Source organism: Fusarium verticillioides, chromosome 7 (assembly GCF_000149555.1).
Source record: "Fusarium verticillioides 7600 chromosome 7, whole genome shotgun sequence".
Classification (NCBI taxonomy): Eukaryota; Fungi; Ascomycota; class Sordariomycetes; order Hypocreales; family Nectriaceae; genus Fusarium; species Fusarium verticillioides.
Genome location: NC_031681.1, coordinates 2,405,101 through 2,427,888, shown reverse-complemented (window position 1 = coordinate 2,427,888; position 22,788 = coordinate 2,405,101). Strand labels below are relative to the sequence as shown.

Sequence of the window (22,788 nt, the reverse complement as noted above, 5' to 3'; positions counted from 1 at the left end):
AAGTTATATATAGTCAAAGCTGTGGGTGCTCACTGATGCAGCAGCATATACAAAGTGAGTGATTAAGCTACCTTTGATGATGAATCATGGTGTTCTACAATCGCATGGGGAATCAGTAGAATTTTACCAAAGAAATGACAAGTGACACTCATCATGAGAGTGGATACAGAGACCTTGTATTTTGAGGACTTGATATTTCCAAATTACACTCTAATCATTGTGATTCCAAAAAAATAGTTATAGTAAGACAAGACGGTCTACATCTACAAATCACTAAGCATGCTAAAAACTCCTTCATCAAATGAAAGTACGCGTAAGGCCCATCATTAATAACAGCATAGCGCATCCATTGTAAGCCGGGTCAAGAAAACGACTGCCTAAACTCCGATAACCAAAAGCCCATTCCTCATCGGAACTTGCTGAAGATGACCGCAATAATAAGAATGACCAAAACAGTGATGATAGAGATGGTGATTATCCGATTTGTAGCCATCCTGCAGTTTCATAAAATGTCAGCTCTTCCGTAATTTGCCATGACGTCTGTGTGGGCCACTTTACCTACGCGCCATGCCCCTGAGTGTCTTGACGCTCCTGTCCACGTAGCCCTCACTCTCGAGCATTATACCGCGAGTATGCTCGATGGTTTCTCGCTGCCTGTTGAGGTCTGCTAGGGTGCCTGCGCCGATGGCTTCGGTCTCGTTGGCGAGGGCCTGGCTGGCTTTCAATCGCTGTGTGCTTCGATCAAGACGGTCGGTCCCTGAGAGTAGCTGCTGTCGCTGCTCCATGTGGATGTCTGATGAGCCAGCGGGGTCATCTGTGTATCGCGATCCGAAGAGTGCTGAGCGGTCGGAGGAGAGAGTGGTCAACTTGCGACGAGCGGCATCTGTGTCTGATTCGTAGTTTCGGAAGCGCTGATTGACCTTGGTGCGAGAGCTGGTGGGAATGTTTTGCTTTTCAAGGCGCATTGCGCTGAGCTTAACGGCGAAAGAGTTAGCATGAGCCTGAGTACTGGTGGCGATATCGAACACCAGATAGACCTACCTGCTCATCAAGTTCCTCCAGCGCCCGCTCGGCTTGGCTGATAGCGGCCTTTCGAGGCTCACCGGCTAATTCAGGGATCTGGTCCAGCTTTTGGTTCAGGTCTGCTTGGATGAGCTTGAATTCAGCCTCGTATGAGGTGAAGAGCTCAGAGCCAGCATCGGTATCGAGAGGGTTCGACATCGTGAAAGGAGGCTGGAGAACGACAGGAGATTGAGGGGAAGGGATTGCAAGTGCGACTAATTTCGATCGTGATAGGAGTCGGACGCCGAATTATAGTATTTGCTGGGGGGTGTAGTTGAATTCGTGTCGAACGCGCAATATTCGGGTGATGTTGGATGTGAGTGGTAGATGGTTTGACGTTCTCGTCAGCGTTCCAGGTTCGGCAGGCCGAGTGCTGAGTGCCTGGTCGTTTGCGTATGAGAGGCCAAGTGACCAATGAACGCAGCACGCCATGGTACACGTGATATGGTGGTCTGTGCACGATTGAATCCGGGGCAGTATATCATTGAGAGTTGCCGATGAAAATTTGGGTTTTTTCTTCTTTTTCTCTTCATAGAAAGTTGAATACCCCGGATTGCGAAGAAAAAGCGGCTCAGCGCCACGACCTCGGTCAATGGCGTCGGGTTGAAACAAACTGGGCAGACGAAGGCGGGTTTACCCTGCACGGCGCTTTTAAGAATTGGTGACTCGAATTACCGTTTACCAGTCCCGTTGAGTGTTCGACATACCACGATACTTTGAGGTCCTTTATGAAAGATGGCATAGTGAAACAGCGATCTTGAATGTGTTGCATGTGAAGATGATGTTCCAGATCAGCTATCATCCTGCCAGACTCGGCGTGGTGTGGAGTTTTCTTCTGCATTGACATTTCCAGATGTTGAGGCTGCTCACGGAGGAACAAAAAAAACCCGAAACGGCATTTCAGCCAAGCCACATCCAGGATATTGATCAGGATGTGGCAGGATGCATATCCCGCGAGGTTACAGTGCAGCCACAGGAGCATACATAGCATGAACCACCCACCTGAGCTATCGGATAATGCCATTGAAGGATCCATTGCCAGCTGTCCTAGCTCCAGCTGACAGTTCAGCAGCCAAGCTTGCAAGGTCTGTACCGAAGTCGAGTCGACTTCGGTTTCGAGCTCCGTCCATGTCAAGTTAGTGGGTCATGGGCTCAATGTTGGGACGGGATAATCATCGATGTCATTTCTCTGAACCCCCAGCAAAATAGAAGCTCGACCATTCATCTCCCGCTGACTCCCACCCTCTGTCCGCAAACCAAACTCTCATATTGTAGATCCCCAAAAGCCACTGTCTCTCTTTGAAAGCAGAAGCAAGGCACTGCTACTCCGAACTGACACTAATCTGTCTGTCTGTCTCTCCTTATCTATTAGTACATCTCGGATACTGTATCCCGCTGCTCGCTAAAGCATGTTGGAGCCACAGCACATGTAAGTCCTTGTCTCGTCATGGTGACTGACCTCCACTATTGCATTGCTTGCTTCCGTTGTCCAACCCCCCCAAAATCTATTCCATTGCCTCGTCATCAAATCAGCTTCGACAACTCACACCGTCTGTGTCCGTCTGTGGCTGCGAGACCAATACCTACCAATACCGATACCGCTATTTATCCAATCATGAATTGATCATTGCCTGAACTGGAGTATTGGGCTTGGTTCTGTCACATGCTTTTCTTTTTTACTGTTTCTGCTGTCTCTTTACTACTGTTTCTGCTCTCTATTCAAGATAGATATGTCTTGTACACCCTCTTGAACAGACCAACCCTTTCCCTTCTCTATTTCCTGCCTGCCCACACCGACAGTCGATAGATACAATGAGCTCCTCGACTGATCGCTTCCGCAGGAAAAGGGTCGCCATCGTCGGCAGCGGCTCTGCTGGAATAGGTGCTCTGTGGGCCTTGAACAAGACGTATCATGATGTCTACGTCTACGAAGCCTCCGACAGGTTTGGCGGTCATACAAACACTGTTGATTTCAAAAAGGGAAAGTTTTCGACAAAAGTCGACACAGGTTTCCATGTTTTAAACGCCACCACCTACCGTGAGTCTTTGTCCCCTCTCAACGGTTAGTTATGCTTGAAGCTCACCGAAGCTTCTGTCTCTCTCAGCCAACTTTACCAAGTTCTTGGAAAAGATCAACGTCAAGACAACACCTACAGACCTAACATTCAGTCTATCACGAGATCGCGGCGCTTTCGAATGGTCAGGTTCCAGTCCGTTCTCATTGTTTTGTCAACGAAGAAATTTACTCTCACCGCGAATGTGGCGAATGCTTTTCGACATCTTCCGTTTCAACCAATTCGCATTGGATATCTTGAGCGATGACGATGACGATATAGCGAGCATTGAAGTTTTGAATAAAGCGACAAACTGCACCTGCACAGACATCACAATTGGGCAATACCTGGAGCTTGAAGGTTACTCAAATGCCTTTAGAGATGATTATCTGCTTCCTTTGGCGGCATCAATATGGAGTACAAGTCCTGACAGATGCTCACTTGAGTTCCCCGCAGCGACATTCGTGCGCTTCCTGTGAGTTCAGATTTCTAGTGGCACTGTACAGACTGACAAACTCATACTAATCTTGTCTCAGTTGGAATCATCATTTGCTAAACACAATAAGAGCTCGGCCTCAATGGTTGACAATAGAGGGTGGTTCTAAATCATATGTTGATGCCGTCATGAAGGGGTTCCCTCCCAATCATCTTTTTCTCAAGACACCAGTCAGGCATGTTACGACTGAGAGCAACGGCCAAGTTAGGCTGCACCTGGAAAATGGCTCATCAGCTCTGTACGACCACGTCATTCTCGCCACACATGGTGATGAGGCATACGATATTATCAAGTCATCCGCCAGTGAGCAAGAGCGCTCCATCATGTCCAGCTTCAAGACTTCGCAGAATGAAGTCGTTCTCCACTCCGATCTCGATATGATGCCTCGCCGTAAGAAGGCCTGGGCCAGCTGGAATTATCTTGCAGTGTCATCACCATCTTCGCGAAAGGGAAACATCAACCAGGTTTCACTCACTTACAACATGAATATCCTTCAGCACATTCCTCGAAACACATTCGGCGACGTCTTCGTTACTTTGAACCCGCTTCAAAGGCCAAAGCCTGCGCAAACGCAGGGACGTTATTACTACTCACAACCTATATACACCTCATCCGCTGTCAGAGCACAGAAGCTTCTAAAACATATCCAAAACACTCGCGGCATTAGTTATGCTGGCGCGTGGACCAAGTACGGCCTCCACGAGGATGGTTTCAGCAGCGGGCTTGAGGTGGCCCAAGAACACTTGGGCGCGAAGCTCCCATTCGAGTTTACCGATTCAACATACAGCCGAGGCAAGGTACCAAGTCCAAGCCTCATTGATCATCTGCTACGCTTGATCATCTTGGTGATTCAGGTCTTTGTGATTCAGATCCTTGAGCGACTGGTCGGGGGCAGTCCTTCTCCACGTCAACGGCTTGTGAATGGTAACAGGGTGAGATTTGCAAACGGAAAGCATCGTTAAAAGTGAAATTGTGCGTCTATTTGGTAGGAGTTCTTTAAGATTGGTAGTTTTCTAGTTTGCAGGCGTGCACTTGAAGTTAAGTTATATAGCATACAGCGATGAGATTGCATAAGCAGGTTTTACACCGCACAATTATTGAATTCCATACCATTTCTTCTTTCAGACTCTTGATCTGGAAAACATCATGGGATATTATGCTCACAAGTTAGAGTAAGATGATGTTGGTTGCAAAGCGAAACCGTTTACGCTCCACTTCAGGCATCAAAGGTGAGGCCTTCAGGCCATGGCATTCACATGTCTTCCCCTCAATATGACTACGTGGTGACTCGTGCCGCGATCAGCCTTATCATAGACCGTTTATGTTGCATGGAGGTGACGTGTCGTGACAATCAGATATCTCAACGCAGATGGGCCATTAGAGAGTTGCGAGATGCGGTACTCAGATATACGTGGAGAACATGGCCCATGGAATTTAAAGATTAGACCAAATATCATCATTATTCGCTTGCCTATATACCCAGAATCCAAAGCAAACATCATTACACTTTTAAATGTTGTAACCACTACCTCGAAGGTAAGTTGGACAGTATCGCAATACCAACGCCCAATAACAACTGCACACCCAAACTCAAGCCTAAGATGAGATGGACATACATCCACTTTGTAATCTGCAACACAACACCATTCTGAGGCTGCATCCCCGGGACTATTATGCCAGCAGCAGACTGGGCCGTAACAGCTATTACACCGATCGCAAAAGTCGACATCACCTGTCCCATGTCTTCTGTGCTCCCATTCATGGGCTGCCCATACGACGACTCGGCAGGATAGCTCTGGAACTGTCGATCGCTATCCGTGGGACCCAGCGAAGAAGCTCCGTATCCTTGGAGCGCTATAGCTGAAGTGGCGAGAGATGTGATGTTGGTTCCGATGTAGTGCTCCTTGCGCATGGCGTTGGCGACAGGTCCGATACTGACGTTGCAGCGGTAGAACCATGCTTGGGAGCTTGAGGCTTCAAAGGCTGCGACTTCGCTCCATGTTTGGCCTTGGGGTGCCGCGGCGTTGAACATGAATGTTGTTTGGTTGGCGCCGTTTATGGCTGTTATGTTGACTTGTGTTTTCCTGCCGTCGTCGATTGTGATGGTGATTTCGTTTCCGTCACCTCCCTTTGCGACTTTCCAGCTGCGGCAATTCCCCGTGGCTTCAACGCTTCGGTTGGTGCTCACCACGAGATCGTAGTTCTTGGGTCGTGACGTGGATTCCTGGAAGACGTATGTGCAAGAATTTCCGCCGCAGTACGCCAAAGGATCGTTGTTGTCCCAGAGTGTTCCAGGTTTAGGGATATCGTCCATGCCTCCCCAGTTCGCTCCAAGGGCGATAGTGCCATAACTAGAGATCTTGTCAGTGTTGATTCAAGGACAATCTGGGTGGCCTTGGTGTACCTGTTTGCAGTGTATCGTAAGGCACCGAGCGCTTGTGAGTTGTTTTGCGACTTGTTTGCGAGGACTCTGTTCGTGACGATGTTGGACATGTCTGGTACTGTGACATTGCCAGGGTGTAGAATTGCAGCCGAGTCAGCTGTGTTTGTAGAGTAGACGAGACCGAGCATAGCTAGAGCAATCTGTGATATTATGTTGAGTATTATGAAAGCCACAGCGTATGACCGCAGTGAACGTGATTTGGATACCCAAGTCAGTTGGATGATCTTGGTCAAGTCTTTTGCTTTTAGTATCAACTCGGTCTACCAGGTATTAGTAGCCATTCACAATTGACGTTGCTAGCTTGACCTACCTCTCGATCTGGCCAATCTCGAAGACTGATGATCCAATATCTAATCTCCACAGCCATTGCCTCGAGAGATATCGTTATGCTCATTCCAAGGCCGAGGGAGAGTCCGATAATGAGAGCATTGAATTCTCGTTTTGTCGTTGTTGACATGATATCTAGCTTTGAGTAGTACCATAATATCACGTAAATGGCAACGACAAACAGCACTGAAGCAAACCATCTCAAGATGTTTGCAATCAGAGCCTTGCGTAGCTTTTTCGGGCGATTTCGAAGCTTCTCTAGTGCAACTGCCCTGCTTGGTCGTCGATGGTGTAATGCCTTGTCGGATTGTTGTGGTGAGCCTGGCGTTGGCGATGAGTTTGACCTGCAGAGGGGGTTCGATTCATCTCGTTGGTAGCCATGATGTGGTTGAGTCTGGAACTCTTCTTTTGGCGTGTGAAACCTCTCGAGCTCGTGAGCCGAGTGTGGATTGTTGTGTCTATCCTCTGCTGTTGGCTCCATGGTCAATCACCCGAGAGGATAGGATAGAGGTAGTCAATGGCGAGAAACATTGAGATCGAATTCGTCTCTTTTTGGTGTTGCATGCTTTGGGCTTGGCTTTTATTTAAGCTTTTTGTTCGCATCTTTCCTTGCCTACAGCTTTTCGTGGCGGCGGGTCCAAGGCCAATGCAATCAATCCGTGGTCCATGTAAGATTCCATTCCAATAGGAGCCAAGTTGAAACAAGCAGCTACTAAAGTACCTACCTAACCTACCGAACCTTTCCGTCGAGTCTGCCGTGGATCTTGGTCAATGCTAAGCTTTTGTTAGTAAGATCGATCCATCGGTTCAATTCATTTGGTAGGACAGTCCAAGATCCATCCGTGTGTAATGTGTAAGTGGTACAGTAATGATGTGATGAGCCACCTCGCGCGCAAGTGCAGCCAATAGAACCACTCAATGCGTACCTTGGTCCCTTTAAACTGTCAAAGCCACAAAAGATGGCTAAGAGGTGATACCATCGGCTGTTGTATCCGAAAAAAGAAGCTTTCCAACTGCTGAAGCATAATCGAGGCCTCCTGCTACTGTAGCTAACTTACTTATTGGCTGCTGCAGCATTGGACATACTGTAAAGAAGTAAGTTCGGTGGTGCCGACAGGGCTAGACGATGCTGGTGTCTAGAACCTCAAATACGAACGAGCTAATGATGGTAGCCACTGAAACAGGGGCTCATTGCATGCATGGTCCACAGACACTGCCGGCCGAACTTCCTGCTAAAAGATGATCATGGAAGATCTCAGCTAGTTACCTAAATTGCACGTGCTTCGGAGTGACATGTATACAATAGTTTCAGGGACCGCAGGCGGATGAATTGTCTTTTTATGGTAGGTATTTAACCATTCAATGGAGTAAGCTGAACTCAAACTCCCGCGGCATTTGTGTTGTAGCGGTTGTTAACGGCTACACGGCATAATTGACACATTCGAGACTTGATGTTCTATTAAAGGAGACTGTTATCAGAGGAAAAGTACGTAGTAGTCGAGGAACAATAGTACAAGATGACAAAACATATCTTCTCTACTGAGATTCGAAAACAGCTCTCTACACAACGACTCTCAAATGAAGATCTCTCTTCCAAAAGTTGACGAGTTATTCATCTGTGTTCTGAAACAAGATGTTCACTGAGACCAACAAACAAAAACGAGTGACAATTCAATAGAAATACCGTAGTAAATATTATGCGATACCTTATACTCCGTACGAAATTAACCAATGACCAAACATGCCAAAACTTCATGATCAAATCGGCGGTTTCCCATAGGGTAGCTCACTTCCCACCATCGGCATTGCACATCCCGATCCCCGACGTCAGCAAGAATTAACCCCCAAACATCAGCCGACTTAATATCTACACCTCACCACCAACAAAATCACCAATTGACCCCTCAATTGACCATGAACGTAGCGCCTCGACTCGCGCGAAGCTCAGCCCGCGCGGCTTCTTCACAATGGTCATGTTTCTTCTGCCAGAATGCCCGCCCGAAGCTCCAGCGGAATGCCTTCAACTTTGCCCGCAATGCATCGAATAACGCCCGCGCGGGACAGCCTTATACACCGACGATGGACGAGATTCGTGCGCATTATAGCAAGAAGAACAGAACCGTAGCGTACGATTGAATATGGGACTCGAGAGGGCGTTGCTTACGATTATCAGGTACTATGTCTTGAGTACAATCCTCGGATTTGTAACCCTCACTTATGGCTCTGTGCCCTTATACAAGATGGTGAGGCCCTCTCTTCTCAACATCACGATGCCCTTCTAACGCCCTTCAAGATCTGCCAGACTACCGGCTGGGGCGGTCAACCTGTACGTGCCCACGGCGGTCCAGGATCAGGTGATGACGGCGATCTCGCAAGTCGACTCGTGCCCGTCAAAGACGCAAAGCGAATCAAAGTCACATTCAGTGCCTCTGTGTCCGATGTCCTGCCCTGGAAGTTCGTCCCTCAGCAGCGAGAAGTGCGAGTTCTCCCCGGTGAGACCGCACTGGCTTTCTACAAGGCCACCAACAATAGTGACCAGGACATCATCGGAGTTGCTACCTACAGTGTGACACCTGGCCAGTGTGCGCCTTACTTCAGCAAGATCCAGTGTTTCTGCTTCGAGGAGCAGCGCCTCAATGCGGGCGAGACTGTGGACATGCCCGTATTCTTCTACTTGGATCCCGATCTGCTCAATGATATGAATATGAGGGGCGTAGAGACGGTGACATTGAGTTACACCTTCTTCAGTAAGTTATTCAGGTCGCATAGTAGTCAGAAACGCTAACAGCCACTTTAGAAGCAAGATACGATGACAATGGCCGATTCCAGAGACCTATGTCTGCATAGATGAATATGTTGGATTATGTACAATACGTTGTAAAATATATGCATACCACACAGCTATTTCGGATTAGACATCCATGTCTGTGACATTGAAGACTATGACTTTGTATCACACGGATTCAAGTCCATGGATCAACACTTGTTTCCAGTCAAAACTCCTTCTATAAAACTTCGAATTCCTCCGCATGTACCATTAACATCCGACATCATGCAAATTCTTCTCATCTCATTAATTTGATGCCGATATCTGCAAAGAAAATGGTGTTCCAATGCCCCAATGCAGTAAATGCGGCCCGCAACCGATGACTCAGCCAATTTTTGTCCTCCACTTTCAAGCTTGGGAATGGAGCACCTGTCTCGTTAATTCGATCACGTGCCCGCACAAAGTCCACTAAAATCCGCACATTTTCAGAATTTTTTTTCGTTTTGTCAATCCGTTCTTCATCGCCCAACGCTCAACTAACTCACCAGCGTCGTCCTCGCCAACCACCGACAAAATGGTCAAAGTCAGCACCAGTGAGTTTATCTCTATGCAGATGTAGCATTCCGTGTTCATTATTCTGACCTCAATTAGACGTTTCGTCTTCTCGACGCAAGAGCCGTGCCGCTCACTTCAAGGCTCCCTCTGACCAGCGCCGTGTCATCATGAGCGCTCCCCTCTCCAAGGAGCTCCGTGAGAAGTACAACGTGAGTCTCAATGGCAGTTAATTCAAAAAATTCACGCCTCTAACATTACCCAGGTCCGCTCTATCCCCATCCGAAAGGACGACGAGGTCACCATTGTCCGTGGCTCCAACAAGGGCCGTGAGGGCAAGATCACCTCCGTGTACCGTCTCAAGTACGTTGTCCACATCGAGCGTATCACCCGCGACAAGGCCAACGGCCAGTCCGTTCCTCTGGGCATCCACCCCTCCAACGTTGTCATCACCAAGCTCAAGCTTGACAAGGACCGTGAGGACATCCTGGCCCGCTCCAAGGTTGGCCGTGAGCTCGCTGCCAACAACAAGGTCACCGCTTAAGCGATGAACTTTGTCGAGCAATAACAAAAACCAAACCACCAAAACTTTCAAGACGACATGATCAAACCTCTCCTACCTGGCGAGGACGAATCTTTGTTTCTTTTTTCACCACTCACAGAATCACGACATGAATGTGAGCAACTCAAAGGGCAAAAGTTGATGAGGAAATGGGCATTTTACTCCGGCGTTCTAACGATACCTACGTGCTTTTCCTTCTGACCGCACGGTACCTGGTCTACAGCAGGGTAGATGAATTGAGAATTTTTAGGGTTCTCAATGGCCATTTCACTCAACTGGTGAAATGCTCCATGGGAGGTTTATCCCGAAGTCTTGACCTGCTCTCCCCACATGCACATTCGCGAGTACCCTCGTGATGTTATGTCGGACAGGTGGCTGACCCATCTGTCCTCTCGTAGGATGCTAACACAAATACCATCAGACGCATTCAATTCAATGTCTGTCTGCCGTAGACTTCAGTCGCACTCGGGTGCGCCTCTGCACGGTAAGTCGTAGACTTCACTTTGTCCACCGCTAGGATATCTCCGCGTCAACCACTTAGATCCATGGTTTTCGAGGTATACGTCTAGCGAAGAGTAAACCCGACAGGACCCAACTACTATCATGGGGTCCTGTTCTCCCTAGAAGATTTTCACCGAGTTGCCAATGAGGCTGGAAATTTGAAGGTGAGGTACATTCTTTCAGCCTAAAGGTAGTTTTCCTAGTATTATGCAATCAAACATGATTCTCTTCTCATTCACATATATCTTTGTCATTCAGTTGTCCCGGCGGGTCGTACTTGGCCACCAGTCCTAGGTGTTTGGGGAATAAACGGGACGCTTTTTGGTGGTGAGCACACACAAGAATTCCTGATTATTTTCCCGATCCGAAGCGCAGTTGTCGAGCTTACTGGGAGGTGTTCCAGCGGGGAGGTTGGGGAATAAGAAACGACGATGAAATTGGTGGATCGTCAGCGAATTTTGGTGTAAGTCAAACCGGTCAAGGCTGTATATCTCCTCTGAGGGGTTTCTTTCACCGAACCAGTGCAGGAAGAGTCTAATAGCAAGCAAATATTTGTGAGCAAACGTATCTAACATAAGAGTACTATGAATATAATCCATGCCCCCGATGAGAATGATTCATCTAGCAGTTATTCTGCACATCAAGGCAAACTTTTTGACGCCTGTCCATGACCCTCGAAATCCTAACATGATTCTAACATTGATGTTGCCTGCGCGTCTGTGTGATAGGCGCTTTATCTGATCAAGCGTTGACCGATTCAACCAAATGCAAAGGCCACCGGCGGCCGTGGCGGACTGTGAGATCACACTTTAACCATAAGTAGCATGCGAACGAAACTGTGTAGTAAGTGATACAGATTGTAATCATAAGAGCAATGGCTGATGCTTATAGAAAGCAAGGAAGATGCGGCATCATCGATAGTCCCGCGTCCAAGAAATTGGAAAAGTTGTCAAGGAAGAATGCGAGAAAGAGGTTGTTCAGCGAGTAGAGAACCCCTGGTGGCTCTTGTCCTGAAGGCTGGCGCCGCGCAGTTGTTGATCGAGAAGTTCAAGGGGCGGTCTGTTCTCTTCACGTTTTCCGACAGTGATGTTTGCTGTTGGGGAAGCGTTCATGTCTCCCAGCTTGGCACTATTACCACGAGAGTTGGTCGTAACTGCAGGAGTCAAGGATGCAGTGGCATGCCCAGCGTAATGAGGCAGCACACCTTGGGCAGTCATTGGAGAGACTTGTCCTGCAACTACGTTCGCGCTCGTTTTCCCATTCTTGCGCATCGTGGACCAGATGTCTTTCGGATACTTGCTGCAACGAAGTTAGTATTGGCCACACTGAGTAATATGGTATTCACTTACTTCGCATCGCGATCAACTCGGCGCCCTTTGAAGAGAAGATTGCCCTCTTCGTCACCCGAGTCGTCTGAAACTCTAGCACGTAACTTCTCGCTCGGGATTCGTGGACGCTCATTGATAGCACGGCGGAATTCCAGGTAACGACCTCCAGAATGAGCAGCGTGGGATTCAGATCGAGGCACCTCAGAGGTTGAGCTTGCGTGGAGAGAGTCATCGGTACGGTGTAAAGACTCGGAGCGAGTAGCGTCATCAAAGGCGTAACGGGCTGAAGAAATGGTAGCTTCGGAGATAGCATGGAAGGGATCAACCTCAATGGGCTTCATAGGCGGCGTCTTTGACTCATTTGGCACGGAGGCGTTTTGGGGAGCAGACTCATTGGCGACAATAGGTTCCTCCTTGATAACGCAAGGTGGATAGAAATTCTTGCCGTCATATAGAGGGAGTCCGTTCTCGAAGATAAAAGGTGCTCGTCCCCAATACGTGAAGCGAGCGCGCTCCTCCTCTGCTGTCAACTCGCGATCGTACACATAATCAGTGTCTCTGGCGTTTTCTGGCCGAACTCCTGGCTTGAGTTTTCCGATGAGATAGGGAGGGCCCATGCTCTTGTCAGCATGGAGCTTGTTCCTGAAGAACGTTCGCCAGCCCTCAGCGTTCTTGTACATGCGTTCATATTGCCGCATCTGCACCCCCTCGTCGACTTCTTCCACCTCATTGGGTGCGACAGCGGATGTCGATAGATCTGAGCGCGGCTGGAACACAGGTGCCAAAGCAGCATGGATCGGAAGGCTGGATGGCTTACGCTGTTGAACATCATCATTCTTCGACGTATTGGTGAAGTTCTTGGCCGCAGTGGGTGCCGTGATTTGCGGCCGGGTTTGAACGCTCGCAAGTTGTGGAAAGGTGCCGCCAGTCTTGCCGACCGTCAATTGATTCCCGAAGCCCGAGGGATGCACTGAATTGGCAGCGTTTATGCCGTCGGGTTCACTGTTGCTATTGCCATAGTCATTGGACGAGTTGGAAAGGGGTCCGTCAGGAAACCCCTCTGGTGGATACTTCCTGGACTCGAACTCGAGCTGAGTCGCCAGCATGCGCTCAAAATGCTCAATCTCTCGGCAAATGTTCTCAAGCTGCTCTTCCATGTCTCGAGCATCGATCTGGTGCTTGTTATACCGAAGTTGGTCTTGGTGGTAGCGTTTTTGACTGCGAAGAACCTCAAGCTGCTTCTGGGTAATCGAGCTTGGACGAATTGACGACACGGGAGGACTGGCGGAACGCGAAGGCTCATTCTGCAAACTAAGAGGCAATGGGTCAGGCTGTCGTGACGATGGGCGTCCATATCTGGCAGGAGCTGCGTTGAAATCACCGCTGGAGCGAGGAGCCACAGGATTGGGGACAGCAGGGGGTGCAAAGCTCATCTGAGGCGGCATGCTGATGGGGTATAGAACGCCTCCATTTGCGATCCACCACTGCCCGTTGCAGAGAAATGGGCGGGAGTTATCGAACTGATCGGCATGAGAGAGGTGAACATCGCGTGCCTGTTCCATACCCGCGTCCGGAAGCTTGCCATAAGGACCAGCTTGACTCGGGAGCTGCATTGGGAGGCCAGGGGCAGGAAACTGATTGTATGAGATGGGAGCCAAGTTATAACCCATAGGAGGAGGAACGAAAGGGACTCCGTCTGGTCGAAGTGCCATTCCTGGCAAAGTTCCTGGAGCATGTGGAGGAACCATAGGAGCAAAGTGGCCCCAGCTAGGAGGTAGAACAGGATAGGCGACGCCCTCAGGCTGACTACCATTCAAGTTACGAGCCTGGCTCTGCCCATCGATCGAGCTTCGCTCGCGGCTCCATTTGGATGTCGGAGAGTGTGGCCCTCGAGTGTTAGGCACGATTCGGCCACCAGCAGTGACTCGAACATGGGTAGGGGAAACAACAGAGTTGTAAAACTTTTGAAAACCTTCGGATTTCTGGGTTGCAAGATCTGCTGGAGCAACAGTCGGTGCCCGACCAAGCTCAGAATCACTTCGGCCTCGGTACTTGCGATCCGAATCGGTGCCGTCAAGCTGCTGTACAGGACGTCGATGCATCTCGTCAGCGTCGCTGGAGTTACCCTCTTCGATAATAAGGGACAGTGATGGGCTGTTCACATAAGGGGTGCGGATGATGTCTTCTGCTTAATGTTACATTTGAAGTTCATGCTGTGGGTGTAAAAGGAGAGTGTAAACTTACCCAAGTCCCTGTCTTCTAAGACCTTGGAGACGAGTTTGTCGGAGATATCTTTTTGGGGAGGCTTGTGGCGTAGACGCAACAATTCGCGAGCAGTATAGGCAATGTGTCTCATCTTGGAAGGATCCAAGTAAAAAGACAGCAACCAGCTGCGATGGAAGAGTCCAGTTAGCAAAATTCCATGTACACCTGTGGGAAGCCAATGCCAACTCCTTTCTGCATCAAAATGGAGAGCATCTTTTACAAGAATAAGGAACAAGCAAGCCACGGCATTGCCGCCGTCAGATGAAAAGGCTGAACCGATGAAGATGAGAAGCCGGGGGCGATCCACCAAGTGCAGTAGTAGCTGGGAGACTTTCCAGTGTGCTGGATACTGAAGCAGCCCACGAAGCAATGCTCTCCCGTCAGTGCAACGGGATCGGTAGCGAAAAGGTCTGCTGCATAGGGGAAGAAAAAGGAGGAAGCTCTAACTTACTTGATATGTACTGACAGCTAAAAAGCAAACAGTAGATGATACAAACAGAACAGTGCCCTTTGTTACTAGGCGTCCAACTTGAATGAAATGTCTTGATGTGAATGCCAGGTAGTGAACGTTTTCTGACAAAGATTGACAATGAGTGCAACAGCGTGTGGTCGTGAGAGAAAACAAGGGGGTACTCGGTGAACGAGAGGATGATGGAGAGAAAGGGTTGATCGTGTGGGCTCAAAGACAAAGATCAAAGGTTTCAAGTCTAACGGTACCTAAGGTCGAGGTTAGAAGGTGCGAGTGATGTCGCTGTCCGAAGGAAGGTGCTCCTTCCACTCTCCGAGGAGAGCGCCCTGACAGCGAAGTGTTACAGGGAAGAAGTTGCGATCGAGTGACTTTCGGCGTTGATATCGGCAGGCGGTATCTATTCTCGATGAAATGTTAGAGTATGCACAGGAAAGAAGGGTGCAGAGAGAAGAGGAGAGGAATGAAAGGAGCCACGGGCACGCCTGACGTTCGAGTGAATGCGAAGGCAGGAACGTGGTAGCGACTTTAAGCTCGAATGAGGATGATAGAGAGTGGGGATATGGAAGAGAAGGAAGAGATAAAGGGAATGAAGCTATTCGGAAAAGGAAATGCACCAAGGGAATACTCACATCGAGGGTGGTGATGATGTTGTTGAAGATGAGATGTGCTGAGAGATGGAAGGGAGAGTGGAGAGGAAGGAAATGGCCACGGGCAGAGGTGGAGATGAGAAGAGACTTAGTGAATTGCAACGCACAGCATAAAATTAAAACCTCTTTGATGGTCTCCGAGAATGCCTTGCTTAGTGCCAGGAGATGATATCCCTGGGGAAGAAATAGAGCATACTGTGAAGAACTCGAGGTGATCACAGGAGAGACTGCCGGGGGGGCATCCACACACTACAGATACTGCATTCAGGGACTCGATGTCACGCTTAGCTAGTTGCGGCGATTGATACAGGACTGGTTTCTTTAATTGTAGCTACATGTTCCTCTCGATATAATGCAATGCAGGCATAAGTCAGGGGGCACTAGGGTTTGCACCACAAGTCCTTCACCCGCTCCCTAGCCTGCAAACACTGAAGTGATCTCCGCGTGTGAAGACATACTATTATTCTAATTGTGAACCAGTGGTATGGACAAGAGATGGAAGTCATGATCCAGGCATATCTATTGAAACTTGGCTAGTAGTGCATGCCCTGTGACACGTCTGGACTCAGGCGTAGTGCAAAGTGGAGACTACTGTCTGGACGATGGGCTCCCGCAACCAAGATCATAACGGTTTAGACTCACAATAGTCCAATCATGCGTTTCCTGAACGTTGTGAATGGCATCGTCCTGCGGAAATCTTGTGGTTATCAGGGAGTGCCTCTCACCCATCCTGACGAATAAAATTGAAACGAAAGTAGTGTAAAAGGAGGTGCACTTTTCAATCATCGCGAAGAACTTATTTCATGAGAGACTTCTTCGAACCATTTCGACATAATGATGGAATATCGGTGTCGCTGTCCTGCGTCATATCTCATATGGAACCAGAGGTGGTGGGTAGTGTAAGTTGTCGGGCAGTTGCAGAAGAGTTGACGCACCAAAGAGAGAACCCCCCTGAAGAGTTGGTGGAAAGACACCCAACAATTTCCGTCCAGACTTCAGCTTTACTCGACCCGAGTGTAATATATTCGTCTTGAAGTGGCACTATGTGATATTTTGGAAAGAGGAGATGAGCGTGTGTTGGAGTGAGGGGTAGCTTGGAAGCGTTTGTCGTAATAATGTAATTTGAAGACACAATAGAAACAGCGAGGCGAAAATAGAGAACACACGATATTCAACCTGTTGATATAGTGTTTTGTCATACAATTTTTATGCACTGAGAATGACCTGAGCCGTGAGAATACAATTATTCTTGTCCCCTGACCTGAAGCCTTATTGGGGCTGGCGTGGGGACTACGTCACTTGGTCCCTGGACGTTCAATGCTAGGTAGGCAATTGCAAGCATGCATTCACTAGACCAGTAATGACCCAACTCCACCATTTCTTGAATGTTGTTCTGCCTACCTACCTTATTTGTTAAACCGTTGATGCCATGACCTTGGTGTTTGCCTTTGTCCCTTCAACAGGAGATTCGACCGACACAGCACTTCAAGAGAGGATTTGAAGCCTTGACCACTAACGTTTGCGGTTTTATTGCTTACATACCTCCATAATAGAAAAGCTGTATGACTGTCGTTCACACCTCGTGAGAAGATGAGGCGTACTGGTACCTCGGCTTAAGGGATGGAGATGCCGGCCCACCACTTCGGCCCGCCTTAGCCACGACCACGGCTCATGAGAGCCCCATGCAATGGATGTCAGCTGTCATGCCGAGCTATCGAGAGACAGTCCACGGGAAATATTGCTTTGTCTCGAAATAGGGTGTCCGGGACTATCGACACCTATCGATATAGGCTCAATTACCTACTGCACATCCCTCATGATAAGCATATTATATCCTATTAGCTATCATGAGCTGCTGTGTTACCCCTCCATCTTGTGATTGTCAGCCAATGTACCCCTCCACACCAATATCCAACCGTCGCAAAGTAGCTTCAACCCCACGGTCCAGGAACAGCCAATCCACTGGGTCTGGACTCATTCCTCTCCGTGTCACGTCACTGCATTCTGTGACACATTCAATGCTGATAGGTCACCCCTGGTCAAGGTCTCATGATACAGACTATCTCATGCCATCTTGACAGTACCTGCGGGTAATAGCTTGCCGCATTACATCTCAGTTACAGCTACAGCTCTGTAGGTAGACAAAAGAATGGAGCAAGACACTGCCGGTACTCCGGATCTTGGTCCTCCTCGGCCCCATCACTTTACCCCGCCACTACCAAGGGACAAGCGTAGAATATCCAGAGAACAACCGACTTGACGTAGGCGTACCTAGCTAGTATCCATGTCTTTGCGGGGCGGGTCGAACAGGGGGCTAGGCATACTTCGGCGCTGCGGAGTCTAAGCTAAAGAATTCGCCCAGCACAAGCTACTGTACGTATGCGGGCGTATCAGCTGTGAGCAGGTTATTGAGAAACCAAATAAGAATCCTTGTATTTCCTTGTGCTCTCGTTCTCGTTTGTACCTTTGTATTTGATTGATCCAAGTTCATCTTTCAGAAGCAACCTTACCTACTACCTATACCTAGCTCCACTTAGACCGAGGTCTCACTAACGCTGCGTCTCCAAAACATCCTCCTCAACAACAACGCATATAACTTCTGTTGTAAGTCCTCTCAAAAATATCCCTCAAGTTTCACTCCAACTTACACATTCAGATACTGAACTCATACTCACTCAAGCCTCACCCGCTACCAAACCACCAACAATGGCTCCTCTCACTCCCCATTGGCACCAGCCCTCTCACCCCGACATCCAAGAAGTCGTCATCGTGAACCCCGAGGAATTCACCACCAAGAGCATCTCGCGCGTTTCTCTCCCCCCTTTTGCAGTTTTCGCAAAGTTCGACTTCCCTCCCTGCACGCCCGCCAGCGAACCGACCTACGCTACCGTTCAGACCGGCCGCGACACACATCTCAACCTGAACAGTGACTTGCTGTACATTAACCATTCTTGCGAACCTACTCTCGTTAGTTGACCTACTTGAAGGAGAAGCCCCAGATGTTGAACGCCCCCGTCCTCCAGAAAGGGTCAATGTGATTAACGCAAGGGTACAGCTCTTTGATGTAGGAAACTTGAACATTCTCGTGGGACCCAAGGGTCTCAAGGTTGGCGATGAGCTCACAGTTCGTTGTTCTTCCCCCTCGAATCTCATGTTCAATGGCTCACAAGTCGTCTAGTTCTTCTATCCCTCCACCGAATGGCATATGGCCCAGCCCTTTGACTGCCTCTGCGGCACTCCCTCTTGCCGCGGCCGAATCTCTGGTGCTCGCGACATGACCCAAGCCCAGCTCGACGGTATCTGGCTCAACGGACACATCATCCAGCTCCGTGCCGAGCAGCTCGCCCGCTCCGAGGATCCCACTGCAACCGCCCTCCGCGACGCCGTTGTCCACGCTGAGAAGGTCCTTGAGTCCGCTCGTCTTGCTCTTCGTTCTTACACGAGCAACGCGCACGCTCAGAACGGAAATGGCACTTATCCTTCCAAGTACACCAACGGAACTCTTGGAAAGGCTGCTGCGCTGGAGCATCGTGGCCCGACCTCTCGTGAGTTGAGCGGTGAGATGGGTGGTGATACTGTCCGCGTTTAGAGGCCAGGGACTTCGATGGCGGTAACTGGAAGACGTTGCTGCTGTCGAGGAACCCATTGGTGTCAGTTAAGTAGGTAGTTAGTTCACAGACACATTCGTTTTATGATTGGCGTGCTGAGTCTCATTTCGCGGCGGGTGGTGAAAGCTTCGTTCTTGAATTCATGAGTGACCACCTAATCGGTCAAAGTCCCTGGCCATCTCTACTCCAGTCAAATGACAAGCCCCCTACTCAGCACCCCGTAAAGACACCACTGCTCAATTGCCATTACTATAATCCCATTAACGCCCGAGTCCATTCGCCGCAAACCAAATGTGTTGTCGAGGGGTTGTGTAGTGTCGAATCACGAAGATGGCCAAACCCTTACTCTCGCTCTTTCGAATAATCCTTCCAACGACTCCAAGCATTACGTCCCTTCTCAGAGCCAGCACCGCCGCTATACTTGGATTCCTCCTTCTCCCACTCAATCCGTTCCATGCTGCGACGGGCGAGGAAAGCACGCGCGAACTTCCAGGCTTCTGTGTCAGCCAAGTTCCAAGCCTCGAGCGATGCTCGTAGTCGAGTATTATCGGTGGATTTCTTGAGCGCAACAATCTTCTTGGCACGCTCCAGGAGAGATTTTTCTTTGGCCTGCATTTCCTCCGGTGTGAGTACCTTCTCCTTTGGGGTATCCTCTGGCCGAGGCTGAGGCTTCTCAGGCCTTGTGTCGACATCAGCCTTCGCGGTACGCTCGACCTTTGCTGGTTTATCAGCCTTGGCCTTTCCTGCCATGGGTCCTTGCTCGATTTTGCCGTTCATAGCCATATATGTCTCTCCCAAACCCTTGGGAATGCGAAATCCGAAGTACCACTCCAGATCCGGGGGAATGTCAGTTTCAGCCGACAGCCACAGTGCATGAGTAGGGGCATGTTCACCGGCCACAGCCTGTTTGAAGTGCATGATTCGCGAATTACTGGAGACCTTGGAGCCTAAAAGCAGTTTTGTGATAGTCTCAAGCCAAGGGTCTCGAGGTGCCTCCTTACGGATCCAACTGACGTCCACCTTCTCCTTGAAGCTTGTCAAAGTCGCAAGTGTCCAAGGATGAGGAACTGTGCCAATTGCAAATGCACCACTCGTGTTCTGATATTGCTCAGGGGTAGTGACCTTCATAGATGTGGTGCCAGCGGCACAGTGTGCGCAGCTTGAAATACCAGGAGGACATGATGACGGGATGGGGTTGTCGGGGCAAAAGGCTAAGGAGTCGGCAAGCTTCAAGGCCTGTGTGACCATCTCGGTGGTGTGCTCAGGAAAGGGTTTGAGGACCTCAATGCCTTGGGGGAAGCTACTCTGCCATGCAGCGTGAAGATGGGCGTTGATAAGCCGATTGAGAGCTCCTAACCCTTTTGCCCTTCCATTAGTGATACTGTCATGGACCTTTGGGTATTGCTTTTTGATGATCTCTGGGCTATAATGCACCAGCGCAGTTTGTGCTTTGTCAACCTTGAAGTGACTCTTTGTTGATGCATCAATAACATCTTTAGCAGCTTTCAGTGGAAGCGAGTCCATCACTATCCGGATAGTCTTTGTGACTTCTTCCTTAGGGCCTACAAACAGCGCACTTTCGAGGCCTTTCCACCTGGTCATGGCAGGATATTCTCCCCTTCGGAGGAAAACCAAGAGAGGATCCTCAGTGTGTGCAATTGGAAGCAGTGTATGATCCACCAGCATGCCAGTGCCCATAGATTGCCAAGCGAGCCATCTCATAAGTTCGGCTTTTAGTTCGGGCTGAACCTCAAGCCGTTGAAGTTCCTGATACATCGGATTTCCAGTGGCCTCAGACGAACCCAAAATGGTTGGTCGGAAACCTTGAGCCCACCAAGCGCGACGCCAGGTCAGAAGAAGATCGCTGTCAGCATCTTTTTCTTCCCTCGATTTCTTAACCGTTGCATCATAGTAGCAATAAATGAATGGGCGATCCTGGAGCGGGGGAAGCAGTGCTCTATCCTCATCAAGGGTAAGGGAGCTGGAGAACGGCACAGATAACCACTTCCAATCAGCCCACCAAGAAGTGCCTTGGTATGAATCTTGTGCTCGAGTCGGTGGTGGATGGGCAGGACCACGAAACGGGTTCAGCTCCGTCACGCCTTTCTTGAGCGAGTGACGGATACCATCGACAGACGTCTTGATCTTGCTAGAAGCGTCTGCTTTTGCGGCATCTTCGGCAGCATCGGTTTGGGCGCCATTTGGAGACAGCAGGGTCAAGGTTGAATAGGCGAAGACAATGAGAACGAGGACGAGATAGGTCAAGCGACGAGACACGAAGCGGCGTTGTCTGCCGTAAAAGATGTTTATCGCCATTGGGCCAATTGGTCAATGAGGTAGTCGGTTATCACGGATGAAGCTGGTGGGATGCGTTTGCTGTTGATGTAAGATGAAACGAAGGGCAGCGAAGGATTGGTCGAGACACGCCAATTCTCACGGTCAAAGAAGCATTTCGATGATATTATAGGAAGCGAGAGGATACAACATGCACATGCGACTATGTAGAGGATGAAGTAGAGTAGAGGAGAGGAGAGGAGTTATTTGTTGTCGCAAAATGAAGGAGGGGAAGGGACAGTCAAATACGAGAATTGCTGACAGAGGCAGCAGCCCATCCCGGGTAGTACTGAGGTGTGATCCCTTCCATTGTGGCAGGGGTTGGGCAAGGGTCCATGGGTGAGACGAGCGAGAGTCACGCGATAAGACATGGCAAAGTCTCGTCAATAGTGTCAATGGATTAGCGAAGGTGTCAAGATTTGATTGCCAATCGATCTACATCAATGCATTTTATAGATTCGTGTACCTGTTTGAGATTATACAGCCATTCACTTGGAGATAGAGCCACCAAACTCATGTAAGCCATCTACCAGGGTTGTCACCTGGAGCTTGAGTGGATAGAGAGAGGTCTTTGGTGAAAGAAAACAGCCGGAATAGAACTCTGAGTATTCTGACCATTAACTTTCTTCGCAACACAAACAAGCACAAAAATATACCATTATCCTCCAGGCTACTGCTGTTTGACTACCATGGACTCGGTTGAGCAACAGAGTGCTATCTAACCTATAGGAAATGTTTGTGTTCTAGAGAGCTTGAAACTAGAGTGGGTTCTACTTGGATCCACCGAAACTCTAGCTCTCCACTCTCTGAATCTTCAATAAGCCAAGGCTCAGAAAGGCAAACATCAAGGTATACAGATCAATAAATGATCAAAGGGGGATTATTGCAGGCGTACCCGTCGTACTTACACAAATTCACACTGACTGTATGACAATATCACAGGCCCCAAGCTATGGGTCCTCAAGAGCCCGTATCTTATCTGCCAACATAGTTCAAAGCCATTGCCATAAATGTCCGCTGCCCTAGACGTCATTGGTAGGGCTGAGCAGGGGGGGTTCTTAGCTGCCTATCGAAGCTAACTAGACCCAGGTCCATATATAATTGATGAACGGATATTGATACCATCCACAATGTCAAACGATATGAGCGTTCGTGTAGTTAAAGACGTGGAATAAAATCAAGTGAGTTTATCCATCAAACGCTCTTCGTATCACCACTGCCTGATGATGTGGCCGATACTTTGAGCAGCAGAATAGCCTTGCTCTCATTGGCCCTATCATTTTAGAGTCTCTGAATGACTAAGGTGGCAGTGACAGTGGCAGGCAGCAACAGCCCTGTTACCACCCGAGTAGTGGACGTCCCGTCTCTTTCAC

At 49.1% G+C, this 22,788-nt stretch overlaps 8 protein-coding genes across 12 annotated transcripts; 4 read left to right on the top strand and 4 right to left on the bottom strand.

Moving 5' to 3' along the window:
* Positions 1-136: 136 nt before the first annotated feature.
* Positions 137-1,492, bottom strand: FVEG_11523 (vesicle transport through interaction with t-SNAREs 1). The gene is made up of 3 exons (XM_018900813.1): positions 1,042-1,492; positions 559-974; positions 137-494 (listed from the first exon to the last, which is right to left on the bottom strand). The coding sequence occupies exons 1-3, from the start codon at positions 1,219-1,221 to the stop codon at positions 407-409; spliced, it is 684 nt and encodes a 227-aa protein (XP_018759146.1). The 5' UTR covers positions 1,222-1,492; the 3' UTR covers positions 137-406.
* A 55-nt stretch (positions 1,493-1,547) lies between these two features.
* FVEG_11522 (hypothetical protein) lies at positions 1,548-4,764 on the top strand. Of its 4 annotated transcripts, XM_018900810.1 has the most exons (4): positions 1,548-2,491; positions 2,904-3,100; positions 3,168-3,591; positions 3,653-4,764. In XM_018900810.1, exons 1-4 carry the CDS (start codon positions 2,472-2,474, stop codon positions 4,572-4,574), a joined length of 1,563 nt encoding a protein of 520 aa, XP_018759143.1. In that variant the 5' UTR covers positions 1,548-2,471; the 3' UTR covers positions 4,575-4,764. The 4 variants fall into 4 exon arrangements, with proteins under 4 accessions (XP_018759143.1, XP_018759145.1, XP_018759142.1 ...); XM_018900812.1 differs by having other exon boundaries at positions 2,904-3,591; XM_018900809.1 differs by having other exon boundaries at positions 1,548-3,100.
* A 257-nt stretch (positions 4,765-5,021) lies between these two features.
* FVEG_11521 (hypothetical protein) lies at positions 5,022-7,452 on the bottom strand. 2 transcript variants are annotated; one of them, XM_018900807.1, is made up of 4 exons: positions 7,309-7,452; positions 6,366-7,156; positions 6,017-6,315; positions 5,022-5,963 (listed from the first exon to the last, which is right to left on the bottom strand). In XM_018900807.1, the coding sequence occupies exons 2-4, from the start codon at positions 6,861-6,863 to the stop codon at positions 5,138-5,140; spliced, it is 1,623 nt and encodes a 540-aa protein (XP_018759140.1). In that variant the 5' UTR covers positions 6,864-7,156; positions 7,309-7,452; the 3' UTR covers positions 5,022-5,137. The 2 variants fall into 2 exon arrangements, with proteins under 2 accessions (XP_018759140.1, XP_018759141.1); XM_018900808.1 differs by lacking the exon at positions 7,309-7,452 and having other exon boundaries at positions 6,366-7,216.
* Positions 7,453-8,234: 782 nt separating this feature from the next.
* Positions 8,235-9,450, top strand: FVEG_11520 (cytochrome c oxidase assembly protein subunit 11). The gene is made up of 4 exons (XM_018900806.1): positions 8,235-8,508; positions 8,556-8,625; positions 8,676-9,129; positions 9,180-9,450. The coding sequence occupies exons 1-4, from the start codon at positions 8,297-8,299 to the stop codon at positions 9,227-9,229; spliced, it is 786 nt and encodes a 261-aa protein (XP_018759139.1). The 5' UTR covers positions 8,235-8,296; the 3' UTR covers positions 9,230-9,450.
* Positions 9,451-9,598: 148 nt separating this feature from the next.
* FVEG_11519 (50S ribosomal protein L26e) lies at positions 9,599-11,367 on the top strand. The gene is made up of 3 exons (XM_018900805.1): positions 9,599-9,742; positions 9,801-9,913; positions 9,967-11,367. The coding sequence occupies exons 1-3, from the start codon at positions 9,724-9,726 to the stop codon at positions 10,243-10,245; spliced, it is 411 nt and encodes a 136-aa protein (XP_018759138.1). The 5' UTR covers positions 9,599-9,723; the 3' UTR covers positions 10,246-11,367.
* Positions 11,368-11,741: 374 nt separating this feature from the next.
* FVEG_11518 (hypothetical protein) lies at positions 11,742-14,448 on the bottom strand (the record flags this gene model as incomplete). Its single annotated transcript, XM_018900804.1, has 3 exons — positions 11,742-12,063; positions 12,114-14,277; positions 14,337-14,448. 3 exons carry the CDS (start codon positions 14,446-14,448, stop codon positions 11,742-11,744), a joined length of 2,598 nt encoding a protein of 865 aa, XP_018759137.1.
* A 3,368-nt stretch (positions 14,449-17,816) lies between these two features.
* On the bottom strand, positions 17,817-21,667 carry FVEG_11516 (hypothetical protein). Its single transcript, XM_018900802.1, has one exon. It carries the CDS (start codon positions 21,395-21,397, stop codon positions 19,424-19,426), a length of 1,974 nt encoding a protein of 657 aa, XP_018759135.1. The 5' UTR covers positions 21,398-21,667; the 3' UTR covers positions 17,817-19,423.
* Positions 17,892-19,198, top strand: FVEG_11517 (hypothetical protein). The gene is made up of 4 exons (XM_018900803.1): positions 17,892-18,077; positions 18,130-18,440; positions 18,529-18,597; positions 18,652-19,198. Exons 2-4 carry the CDS (start codon positions 18,180-18,182, stop codon positions 19,060-19,062), a joined length of 741 nt encoding a protein of 246 aa, XP_018759136.1. The 5' UTR covers positions 17,892-18,077; positions 18,130-18,179; the 3' UTR covers positions 19,063-19,198.
* Positions 21,668-22,788: the final 1,121 nt, after the last annotated feature.

Excerpts from the sequence above, each read along its gene's own strand:
- FVEG_11523 (XM_018900813.1), bottom strand. The coding sequence starts at position 1,221 with ATGTCGAACCCTCTCGATACCGATGCTGGCTCTGAGCTCTTCACCTCA. Across the intron at positions 975-1,041 it reads TGGAGGAACTTGATGAGCAG|CTCAGCGCAATGCGCCTTGA; the intron begins GTAGGTCTATCT and ends TTCGCCGTTAAG. Across the intron at positions 495-558 it reads CTCAGGGGCATGGCGCGTAG|GATGGCTACAAATCGGATAA; the intron begins GTAAAGTGGCCC and ends ATGAAACTGCAG.
- FVEG_11519 (XM_018900805.1), top strand. Across the intron at positions 9,914-9,966 it reads AGCTCCGTGAGAAGTACAAC|GTCCGCTCTATCCCCATCCG; the intron begins GTGAGTCTCAAT and ends AACATTACCCAG.
- FVEG_11517 (XM_018900803.1), top strand. The coding sequence starts at position 18,180 with ATGGCTCCTCTCACTCCCCATTGGCACCAGCCCTCTCACCCCGACATC. Across the intron at positions 18,441-18,528 it reads ATTCTTGCGAACCTACTCTC|CTCTTTGATGTAGGAAACTT; the intron begins GTTAGTTGACCT and ends GCAAGGGTACAG. Across the intron at positions 18,598-18,651 it reads AGGTTGGCGATGAGCTCACA|TTCTTCTATCCCTCCACCGA; the intron begins GTTCGTTGTTCT and ends CAAGTCGTCTAG.
- FVEG_11520 (XM_018900806.1), top strand. The coding sequence starts at position 8,297 with ATGAACGTAGCGCCTCGACTCGCGCGAAGCTCAGCCCGCGCGGCTTCT. Across the intron at positions 8,509-8,555 it reads AAGAAGAACAGAACCGTAGC|GTACTATGTCTTGAGTACAA; the intron begins GTACGATTGAAT and ends TACGATTATCAG. Across the intron at positions 8,626-8,675 it reads CTGTGCCCTTATACAAGATG|ATCTGCCAGACTACCGGCTG; the intron begins GTGAGGCCCTCT and ends ACGCCCTTCAAG.
- FVEG_11516 (XM_018900802.1), bottom strand. The coding sequence starts at position 21,397 with ATGGCGATAAACATCTTTTACGGCAGACAACGCCGCTTCGTGTCTCGT.
- FVEG_11521 (XM_018900807.1), bottom strand. The coding sequence starts at position 6,863 with ATGGAGCCAACAGCAGAGGATAGACACAACAATCCACACTCGGCTCAC. Across the intron at positions 6,316-6,365 it reads GAGATTGGCCAGATCGAGAG|ACCGAGTTGATACTAAAAGC; the intron begins GTAGGTCAAGCT and ends AATACCTGGTAG. Across the intron at positions 5,964-6,016 it reads TTACGATACACTGCAAACAG|TTATGGCACTATCGCCCTTG; the intron begins GTACACCAAGGC and ends CAAGATCTCTAG.
- FVEG_11522 (XM_018900809.1), top strand. The coding sequence starts at position 2,875 with ATGAGCTCCTCGACTGATCGCTTCCGCAGGAAAAGGGTCGCCATCGTC. Across the intron at positions 3,101-3,167 it reads TTTAAACGCCACCACCTACC|CCAACTTTACCAAGTTCTTG; the intron begins GTGAGTCTTTGT and ends TGTCTCTCTCAG. Across the intron at positions 3,592-3,652 it reads GCGACATTCGTGCGCTTCCT|TTGGAATCATCATTTGCTAA; the intron begins GTGAGTTCAGAT and ends ATCTTGTCTCAG.